The sequence below is a fragment of the Dipteris shenzhenensis genome, chromosome 6 (assembly GCF_047967505.1).
Source record: "Dipteris shenzhenensis isolate YYH24624 ecotype China chromosome 6, Dip_SZ_1.0, whole genome shotgun sequence".
Taxonomy (NCBI): Eukaryota; Viridiplantae; Streptophyta; class Polypodiopsida; order Gleicheniales; family Dipteridaceae; genus Dipteris; species Dipteris shenzhenensis.
Window position 1 is genome coordinate 22188544 of NC_141601.1, and position 11727 is coordinate 22200270.

Sequence of the window (11727 nt, forward strand, 5' to 3'; positions counted from 1 at the left end):
GATGACGACGAGGGTATGGTCGACATGATGGATTCCATTTTTAGGGGCACTACATCCCACGTACACGTGATGTCAGAGTCTGAGGTGAAAATGCGAGAGTTGCAATCAACACAATTGTACGAGGGTGCCAGGATGTCTAAACTACGTGCTTGTCTCTCAATCTTGAATCTACAAGTACAGTATGGGTGGTCGGATACAAGTGTCTCGGCCTTAATGAGGTTAGCCCTTGCATTAATTTGATTGACTCATTATTTGGATATTGTTTGTTTTGAGAATCATCATTTGGATAGTGTCTTTGTCATAGGTTGCTCCAAAAGACGTTGCCTGCACCAAATACCATGCCCGCATCAAGAGATGAAGCGAAAAAGATGCTAACAATGGTGGGTATGGATTATGATACCATCCATGCTTGCCGTAATGATTGTATTCTCTTTCGTCGTGAGCATGGAGATTTGGCTAGTTGTCCAAAGTGTGGGGAACAACGATATAGAGATGACTTGCAGGGTGAGAGGATACCGGTAAAGGTCTTAAGACACTTTCCCATCATTGCAAGAATACAACACATGTTTCGATGCAAATCCATAGCGGAGTTGATGACATGGCATGCATCTCATCGGTCCACTGATCACACATTGAGGATTCCCGCAGATTGTGCGGCTTGGAAGCACATAGATAATCAGTGGCCGGACTTTGCGAGAGAGCCACGCAACTTACATCTTGGGCTAGCCATGGACGGCGTGAATCCTTTCGGGTTACGCTCGACATCTTGGTCGACATGGCCCATAGTCGTGGTGAATTACAATATCCCACCATGGCTAACAATAAAAAAAGGACACCTCATGCTTGCACTACTTGTGCCAGGAAAGTACAAGGCAAGAAACATGGACGTGTACATGGCACCTTTGATAGAGGAGTTACAGATATTATGGAGAGGAGTGCAGGTCTTTGATATTTCCAGAGCTCCTAGGCATACCAATGATATTTCCGTCAGGGGTATCTTGATGTGGACCATGCATGACTACCCAGGATATGGAGAGTGCGCAGGTACGTGGTTATGTCTTTACATGTACAATGAGGGATTATGCTTTTTTTACTCTCTTTTGCACGCATGTCTTGTACTAACATATTCATGCACGCGTGCAGGGCTTGCTACAAGTGGGTACCATGCTTGTCCTGTTTGTGGACCCGCTCTGAAATCGCTTGCACGCTACTCCAAACACATGAGGAAAAATGTTTATGAAGGTCATGCTCGATACCTTCCGCTCGACCATCTCGCACGTGGAGGTCAGCTTGATCCACCACCATCATATTTAAAAGCAAGTGATTGGATTCAAGCTTGGAGGGAGAATGGAGAGGAACCTCCTCCTGGTATGAAGAGGCTATCGATCTTTCACGAGCTTCCTTATTGGGGTCAGTTACAAATCAATCATCTCTTGGATCCCATGCATATCTTTAAGAATGTGGGGGCTACCATTTGGGCACACTTGGTTGGTTCCAAGGACTCGAGAGGAGTGCGAGAAGACTTGCGTGCTATGAATAGGATGTCTCGTTTGTGGCCCCAAGTGCATGCTTCAGGAAAAGTTGTCCTCCCGAAAGCAACGTGGATCCTCTCTACGAGGGAGGAGGCAGCGATCAAGGCAGACATTGCCTCTTTTCAAACACCGACAGGGTACATGCGTTGCTTGAAAGGAGCATTTTCAAAGGACAATAAGCTTAGTGGCCTCAAGTCCCATGATTGGCACAAGGTCTTACAGGTATTCTAAGTAGAATTAGTGTACCGATAATAGTGATGCATTAGCGTAATTATTATTATGTTATATTGTTGACATGATTTCATTGTTGCTTTGATAGTTCATCCTTCCAATTACAATAAAAGGGTGCTTACAAGAAGATGTTAGAAATGCTATATTCAAGATCTGTGGTATTGTGAGGTATGCTTACTATCAATTCGCATTATCTATTTTCTTCATGGACATGTGAAATAGGTGGATATCTCAAATATCTTACATATGCATGGACATGTGAAATAGGTGGATATCTCAAAAAGAGATCTCTATATCGAGCATCGAGAAGGCTAGGGTGGAATCCATCGAAGCCGTATGCTTGCTTGAGAAGCACTTTCCCTCAAGCATTATGACAACTCAAGTCCACTTGCTTGTGCACATAGTTGATGAGGTGGCTATAGCAGGTACCGTTCATAATCGATGGATGTTTTTTCTCGAGCGGTTTATGAAAACTTTAAAGGGGTTTGTAAGACAAAGAGCAAGACCAGAAGCAAGCATGGCAGAGGGATGGCTTGTGCAAGAGTCATTAGTATATATCACAGAGTTTCTTGCATCCACGGATCCTGATATGCCGCAAGCTTGGCACAACAAGGATGATGATCGCATCATTGGCGAGGTCCCCCAAGGAAAAGGGATTGAAAGAAAGATGAGCGAAGAGCAAATGGAGAAATTCAATAAGTTTTGTATCCTCAATAGCCCTGAGATGCAGAAGTGGATTGAGAGATATGAAGTGGCCAAAGCAGAAAGAATAAATGCAAGGACGAGATTCAGAGTAATGTACAGGCGATCACAACCATATCCACGAGATCTGGCTCTTCTCCCTACTCACATGTCACTTGATTGGCTACAACTAGCTATACGTAAAGCCGAACGTGATGGAGAGACAATAAACGAGCGCGAGCGAGAGTTATCATCTGGATGTATGGTGCATGTAAGTTTCTTATCTCTTGATGTAATTAAGTAATTATTTGTGGCAATATATGCTATAAAATAGGTGCATCTTCATTGTTTTAATGATGCTCTTTTATAGTACAAAAAGTACAGTGCATTATGGTCATATGGACGACATTTTCGCATAGAACGCATCGATTCAAAGAGAGTCACGTATGATTGTGGAGTCATGGCTAACTTCACACAAGATAGCCGAGCAAGTGCTTCGGATACCAATCTTCTCTCCTCACAGTTGGATTATTGTGGAACCATACGCGACATCTATGAAATTGATTTCAGACGATTTACTATTTTCATTCTTGATGTAAAATGGTTTAGAACTACTTACAACGGTCCCCATGCAACTGTGAGAAAAGATGGTAGCGGTCTCTTTGCAATAGACTCCACCAAACATTGGACCGATGAAAGTGATACTTTTGTTCTTCCCGAGCACTGTGAGCAGGTGCATACTAATGATTTAATTAGTCGAAGCTTTCGTTTTTTAAGTCCATTGATATATATATAATTGACGACATTTGGCACGTGATTTTTCATCTTCAATATAGGTGGTTTTTCATCCGGATCGTTCTGATCCAAGATGGTGGTACGTGATCCAAGTTGCACCACGAAGTAAGCAGATTTTTGAAGATCGAGATGTGGATATGGAGATGCCACTACCAAATCCGGATCCAATTGATGAATCTAGCGAAGAAGATGTAGATCACCATATGAGGCAAGAGGAAGATGCGCATAATGACATCGCACGGGAGGAGGATGGAGATCATGATATTGACGAGGAAGACAACAATCGTCAAGATCAATCACCACACTTAAGCTTAATTGAAGAAGATGATCAAATACTTTTAGGTGAACGTACGATGCTAGAGTACGATGATGATATAGGAGATCAACTCGGTATAGAGTTGGAGATAGACTTGCTTGGCGCCTTAGACTTGGCTCAAGATGAAACAGTTGATGTAAATGCTCTTATTTAATTTGATTTTTCTCATCTCCAACTTGGACATGAATATATGAGCTTCAAAGGCTTGATGTACATGCTCTCATTTTTTATTTCTCTATGAGCTCAAACATGTATGAAAATTTAAAAAATTTTGTCATTGGAAGAAAATAAATTTTAAGGCTAAAAAAAAAAAAAAAACCTCTCTGTAAAACGTCGCTATAATATAGTCTCAGTGTCGCTATATAGCGACCTTTAAAAGTCGCTATATAGCGACTTTTACTAAAGTCGCTATATAGCGACCATTACTAACGTCGCTATATAGCGACGCTTATTAAAAGTCGCTATATAGCGACGATTTACGACACCCGATTTTTATACCGACGATTAACGCTAAGCGGGCGCTAATCGTCGGTACGTAAACGTCGCAATAGGATGCGTGTGTAGTAGTGGTCACCAAGTTTTCCTTTGGATATAAATATGTTAGTAGATATGGAGGAAGCAGAGGAATGCCTTTTACCTCGAAAATATTGTGGCAGGAAGGGAGACAAACCCTTACCAGAGTTTATACCATCTAATGAGATTGAAGAGGGTCTATTTGTTGCAGTTTGGGCATCTGACCTAGGTTCAGAGTTGGATGACCAAGGTGGCCCAATTTGGGTTGCAAAGGTTGCTAAGATAGAAAGGGATGACAAGGGAACTCCTATATTATTTACAGCTTTATAATATGAACCAAAGCCATTGAAAAATCTCCCGAGAAGATATACAATAAAACAACTCTATGAGGGATGCTTGCAAAAGAAACGTGAATGGGTTCCAAATAATGAGGGATTAACAGAGGTGGAAGTCAGTAGCATTATTCATTGCTGGAAATTGAGGACATGAAGTTTTAAAAAGAAGCATGGATACAATGTTGAAAAATGTATCACAATCCCTGATGCAAGTCGTGTCCATATTAAACATCATTTGGCAAGACTTGACCCATCAAGCACAAATACATTACATGAATCTGATGACTCTGAACGAGATTCAAGATGCATAAGATAATGTTTTGTATGCTTTTTTCCATACAAATGGTGTATCTATACACCACCAATAAGAATATAATTTATTGTATGGTTTGTTTTTCAAAAAAAGGGTGTATCTATACACCACTTATATATTGAATTCAACAAACTCTTTTTTTTCAAAAAAATGGTGTATCTATACACCACTTATATGTTGAATTCAACAAACTCTTTTCATATGGTGTCGTATTTTCACTTCATAGTGCTAAAATTGAACTAGAGTTAGGAGACTACTATTATTATTATTATAGTTATTGGATGGGGGCACCATGCACAAGTTTGGGAATTATAGCTTCACGAGCCATTTTTTTTTAAATTAGAGGTCACCACTTGACCTTTTAGCTTAGTAAGGCCATATTTGTATATAAGTGACACATTTAGTGCTCTAAAAAACCCAATTTTGGAGCTCACTAAGTGAAGTTGAGTGGAGAACATATGCTCCAAAAAAAAGTCCAAACCAGAAGAGAAAGTCCAAAAATTTTGAATAGTGTGTTGATAGCATTTGGGCATGAACTAACCAGCCCACAGTAGCAGAGATGACATGGCAAAGCAGAGGAGGTTCTAGCATAATGAGACGACTACACATGGCAATGCGCAATGGGAAACCCAGACGGTGGACTGCAACATGCCAGAGCAGACTCCAAACTGGAGACTGCAGCTACATGGCAGACGCTAGAGCAGACTCCAGAGGGTAAATTGTGTATATATATCTATATAGATAGATAGGTTCGCCACTCAAAGATGACATGGTGCAGCATATCACCGACAACATGGTGTGGAAGATCACCGATGACATGGCATGGTGGACGATTCCAGATGATGTGGCGGCGAGACATGGCACATCAGTAATAGAGAGAGTACAAAGAGAGAATATATTATATATATATATATATATATATTAGATACATATAATTCTATATAAATATGAATAAACATATGGATATAGTATAATATATAAATATTATATATAGTTACATTTATTATAAATACTTATTTATATTTAAATATAAATATATAAACACATGAATATATAAATAAATACAGACACACACACACACACACATACACACACATATACATATATATATATATGTGTGTGTGTGTGTGTGTGTAAATATATAAATATATAGAAATAAATATATCTAAATATAAATGAATATAAGATACATGTAGTATATATATATTAGAGAAGAGAGAGAGAGACATTTTAAGGTTTGCTAGAGGCCAAAAAAGTCTATGAGACAAAAGAAGACTTCCCAAAGCTACGTGTGTGTGTGTGTGTGTGTGTGTGTGTGTATGTATGTACACACACACACACACACACACACACACGTCTCTCCACAAAGGACTTTTGAGAGAGAAAGAAAAACTACAATCATCGGCTCAACTGCACCCATGTCCTAGCCAAAGGGATGTTGACAAATTCAAATTGTCTCGCCTCTCTTCCAATCGCCCTTCAATATCCATAAATGTGAGGATTGTAATAGCCATTTCACCAATTTTTTGAAGTAGTGTGCAATAGGCATGGCAACTCTATTCATCCCTCAACTCATCTTAGTTATGGAGGTTTAGAGGCATTTCAAGATGTGGCACTAGATATTTTATTTTTCTAAGACAAGCTGGGCAAGGAGTAGGGGAAGGTTGAATCCATGGCAATGGTGGAGGTTCTTCCCGCACGGCAAGGGCTGATGAAGTCCTAAACACCAGGTTTCATGAGAGAGCAAGTAGTGTATTATTGAGTACTTGGTAGTGACAATAAGATAGGGAAGAATTTGAAGTAGACGATGGGAAACATTGATACATTTTGCAAGCTAATGGTGAGAAGAATTCTCGGCAAGGAAACCATAGTGATATCTAAACCTTCTTGCTTCATCTTTTTCTTTGCTCAGTCAAAACTTCTCCTCACACTTTGCAATTCATGACCTGATTTGTAATGAGATGTTGCCACTGGTAACTAATGAAACATCCTTTTTTGTTGGCCGAAAGGTGAGCTACCCTATCTACTCTTTCAATCTTCGGGCAAAGCCTTTACAAAAAACATTATGAGCTTTTATGCTATTCTTGTTTGGGCATGCTTTAGCTTTTATAATTTGTGTTACAAGAGCTTGAACAATTGGCCGCCTGTGTTGTCAAAGGCGGGAATGTATGGCTCCACATTTTACAATATCCATAAATGTGGGGATGGTAATAGTCATTTCACCAATTTTTTGAAGTAGTGTGCGATAGGCATGGAAACTCTATTCATCCCTCAACTCATCTTAGTGATGGAGGTTTAGAGGCATTTTAAGATGTGGCACTAGATATTTTCTTTTTTGAGGCAAGCTTGGGCAGGAAACAGGGGAAGGCTGAATTGATGGCAATGGTGGAGGTTGTTCCTGCACGGCAAGGGCTGATGAAGTCCTGAACACTAGGTTTCATGAGAGAGCAAGTGGTGTATTACTGAGCACTTGGTAGTGATAATAAGTTAGGGGAAGAATTTGAAGAAGACGATGGGAAACACGGATGCATTTTGCAAGCTGATGGTGAGAAGAATTCTCGGCAAGGAAACCATAGTGATATCTAAACCTTCTTGCTTCTTCTTTTTTCTTTGCTCAATTAAAACTTCTCCTCACACTTTCCAATTCATGGCCTGATTTGTAACGAGATGTTGCCAGTGGCAACTAATGAAACATCCTTTTTTGTTGGGCGAAAGGTGAGCTACCCTGTCTACTGTTTCAATCTTCGGGCAAAAACCCTTACAAAAAACATCATGAGCTTTTATGCTATTCTTGTTTGGGCATGCTTCATCTTTTAGAATTTGTGTTACAGGAGCTTGAACAATTGGCCACCTGTGTTATCAAAGTTGGGAATGTATGGCTCCACATTCTACATATGGGCTTCAAAAGGGGGCATTCAAGATAAGTAGAGGAGAAGTCTGGCAAGGCTAGTTGAGCAATTTGGTTGATGGGCAAAGCCACAACAGAAGCTAGCACAAATTGAAGTTTTGGGATGGTTATGAAGGTGTGTGTGTGTGTTTAGAAGTTTGGTTTAATGAAAGACAACTGAAAATTCTTGAATATTTATGTGTATGTGCGTGTTGGTAAGTATGTATATGTTTTTCATAAAATTTCTTAAAATTCCTACGTTTGAGATTTATAAATAAAACCTTAAATTTTATTAAACACAATCTATGATCGCAACCTTGAGACCCAGTGGAGCGGGTCTCTAGCGCGTCGTAGATGGGTCAGCTTACTCGTGGAAGTTCGAAGCATAGAGTGGCACTGGCCCCTTTATTTGGCCTAGGTGTTTGGTACGATGCTCTTTTCACGTGGCTTTGGGTGTTTCGGAGGCTTTAGGTGTGATGCTTTTGTTTGTATACGTTCTCTTTTGTCCGTACTTGTTTGTAGAAGTTCTGTTTTGTGGGTGGTTGGCCGTTTCTGTGTGTTAACTACCATCAACGAGCAAGACCCTAGCTAGTAGAAACTATAGATAAAATCATAAAAGTCGGTATGACATCTAAAGCCTGAAGCTAAAACTGCGGCCACGAGTAGCCCTTTAGCGAAACAATTGAAGCTGGGTGTCGAATCTCGATGCGTGCAAATGAGTCTCGATGCGTGCAAATGAGTCTACCATTATCATGAGGTACAAGTTACTACTACCGCCGCTGCAGCCCTTTTGTCCGCAAGCCCAATAGTTCTAGAATTCCGTTGGTCATACGCAGTTCTCCCTATGAATCATGATCATATGCATTTCCCACGTTGCCATGTTTCGCACTCTTCTTCGACGTAGGTCGCCAAGAAGAGCAACCACCTTTCGACTCAGCTATTCTCCGCTCGCACCATGAAAACCGCCCGATCCTCCACTCGTTCGCTTCCCAAAATCTGCCCGGGCAACTCCACCCTGCTTGGCTTTCTTGTCGGTTTCGGTCTTTTCGTGGCTTTGGCAGCCACAGGGACCCTCCTAAACACCACCAGCACAGACCTCCCAGGCGTTTTCCAGCAGCTTGCAGTAACAAGAAGTCTAACGGGCATTACATTCTGGAGCAGCAATCCAGCCACACCCAACCGATCAGACGGCATCCCTGGTCTGATGCCTCTATATCGTCCCCTGGTTTCTTGACATGAACTTTTCTTTCTGCACTATGATTCTTTTAGGCGGTGTGTACGTTCGTCTAGATATGAAATTCTCTAGGCCTTAAATTGATTTCCATGATGTGTTAGAAACGCTGAATCTCTGAACGAAATGCATCCGCAGAGATCCGCGCTGCTGCACCCTCCCTCCCTTGTCTCTCGGACAACTCTAGCAGCCTGGAAAGCAGTGACAAACAGCGACAACAGATCCTTCTCTCGCTCTGGGACGATTTCTTGAACAAAAAAAGTTCTCCCTCAACCCGCGATGGGAAACTCCACACTTCGGCCTCGTATTGGTACCCCAGGCCTCCCCATTTGGAGAATTGCACTGAGCTGGTTGAGCAATACCAGCTACTTGATAACAGGAAAAGAGATGGGTTGCCACCAAGCTGGTCGCTTTGGAAGAAAAATCTGGAGACGCATGTCTCTCATAATCTTTCCGATCAAGGCGACGACATGGAGCTAATTCGTTTCGATTCAGTGGATTCAATGCACTCTCGCGGACCACCTTGGGTACAATCTATCTCCATTGCGTGCATCCAATTGTGCGCTCTGTAAAATACTGATCTTTCTCTCCAGGCCGAGTTTCTATGGAAATGTTGGCGTGAAACTCTGTAGTGTAACTCCCACCGTCCATGCTAATGCCGGGCGAATTGCATATTGCTCTGCAGATAGAGGGAACGGATGCAGACAACTTCCCTATGACAAGAGAGGTGCAACAAGACCTCTGGCTTCATCAGCATCCCAGGAACTGTAGTGATCCACAGCTGAGGTTTCTCTGGGCTGTTTGGGACAACAGACAGAGACTAGGGATGGGAGCACTCATTACATCAATGGCTGGATTTTTATCCATTGCGATTCGAGAGAATAGGATCCTAGTGACCGACGGTTTCAGTCGCGCTGACCATGAAGGCTGTGTAGGTATTGTCAAATCTCGATATATTCAAGTCTTGCTTGCGTTATGGATTTGAGATTTCCACTAGAATTGAAAGCAATTAACGTTACTGTTTTTGCTCCAGGCGCAGTACACGCCCAGTGGGATTGCTACTTTCTGCCGGAAACGTCTGCGGAATGTAGAATGAGGGCTTTGGAGCTGGTGTCTAGTCCGGAGGCGTTGAAGAGAGGAATCATTACCCGAAATAGAAACTACAATACGAAGGAGATATGGTTCGGCAAGGTTCCAGGGTGGGTTTTCCCTCTCGATGGGTTTTGAGAATCCGACCTTAAACCTTCGCGAATCGATGGGAAATGGCTCTCATTGTTATATGTAACTCAGATCAGACGTCGATTTGCTTTTCTCGCAGGCGCTGGGGATCTCCGTGGCACCATATGCAGCCCACCTCCGAGATAGACGGCAAACTCCTTGTGCACCACTTGGCCGAAGACAGACGATGGTGGAGAGCACAGGTGCGGTTGCTTGCAGCAGCTTCCATGTGACTCCCTGTTGGATCTTTCCTTTCTACTCATTGCAATAGTTTGCCCCTAACAGGCTGTGAGGTATTTGATGCGGTTTCCATCCGAATATGCTTGCGGATTGATGAACCAGGCTCGCCATCAATCTTTTGGAGCTCAAGCTGCAGAAATGTTATCCAAATCCTTACCAAATAAGTGGCCTGAGGTTATCTTCGCTTTCTTTAAGCGCAAATAAAAACACAAATTTAGAAATCAGAAACACGGATGCTCAGAACTTTCTCGTTTGGACGTTGTTTTCAAACACTTTTACGTGCAGAGCACGGACTCCTTATGCGGAAGGTTAAAAAAGCATTTCGGACACGGTGGGATCAGAACAACATAAACTTCGTGTATCGCTTACGCGCGTACGGCTTTGAGTTTGTGCAGGTGACAGAATCAGTTCAGGAGGGACAGATGGAGAGATATGTTTGGCGAAGCCATAGAGCATGGATTCCGCGACCAATGATCAGTGTACATGTGAGGCAAGGTGATAAAGCAGCAGAAATGAAGATGGTGGGATTTGAACGATACATGCAGTTAGCACATCGCGTGCGTTCTCGTTTTCCCGATGCCGTGAACATCTGGCTTTCGACAGAAATGCAGGTAAAAGTCGACTTATGTATTCATTTTGCTCTAAAAGGTTGGCTTGTCTTGGGGAGACATGGCATCGGAAAAGATAGAGAGGTCTTTAACTAAGAGGACTCTACTTAAAGCAATCCACTTATCATATGGTAATGAAAATTTGTTTCTTGTTCTTGAAGTATGAAATCTTTGTCGTGAGTATGCTTATAAAAGGTCCCCCATTCGTATGACCTCAGGATGTTATTGAGGAATCCAAAACCTATGAAGCTTGGAGCTTTTTTTACACGGACATAGCAAGACAATCGGGGGCCACTAGTATGGATACTTATGAAGCAAGTCTAGGAAAGGAGGCTAGTACAAACAATGCCATTGTAAACTTCTTAATGGCATCCCATGCCAATTTCTTCGTCGGAGCCCTTGGGTCAACATGGTGCTCTTTAATTGATGGAATGCGCTCTACAAGTGGCAAGGTTAATGTTGGATACTTAAGTGTGAATAAGGATAGGTTTTGGTAGATGTTACATTTCAAACCATTGTAGAGATTGATCTTTGTGTTAGCAAGGTACCATAGGTTGGTACATACACGTACTTACATGCCCTTGTGTTGTGAATGTGTTCTTTAGAAACGTGCGGGGAGGTGATTTAGCACTTAAGTTTAATAGAAGGACATATTAAAAAGGTTTTTGGGAAAAATTTTAAGCACTGAATTAAAAAAGGATGCATTTTTTTTTTAATTATTAAAAAAAAAAGAGATTGTCGTCTTGTATTGCGGGAGGGGTCATTCCTTGGAAAATAAACCAGACCCTAGTAGTACAAAACTTGACCTCTAGTTGGGCCAGAGCCCT

The 11727-nt window shown here is 41.8% G+C and overlaps 1 protein-coding gene across 1 annotated transcript in view; it reads left to right on the plus strand.

Annotated features, from left to right (window-relative positions):
* LOC147900928 (uncharacterized) overlaps positions 1-11442 on the plus strand; it is a 97458-nt gene extending 86016 nt beyond the window's left edge. The window contains exons 8-15 of the mRNA XM_087376400.1: positions 8665-8828; positions 8973-9361; positions 9520-9769; positions 9868-10033; positions 10153-10255; positions 10338-10466; positions 10688-10903; positions 11119-11442. Of these exons, the coding sequence (XP_087232526.1) occupies positions 8665-8828; positions 8973-9361; positions 9520-9769; positions 9868-10033; positions 10153-10255; positions 10338-10466; positions 10688-10903; positions 11119-11397 (1696 nt within the window). The 3' untranslated portion in view covers positions 11398-11442. The remainder of the gene's footprint in view (positions 1-8664; positions 8829-8972; positions 9362-9519; positions 9770-9867; positions 10034-10152; positions 10256-10337; positions 10467-10687; positions 10904-11118) is intronic.
* The last annotated feature ends 285 nt before the right edge of the window (positions 11443-11727 follow it).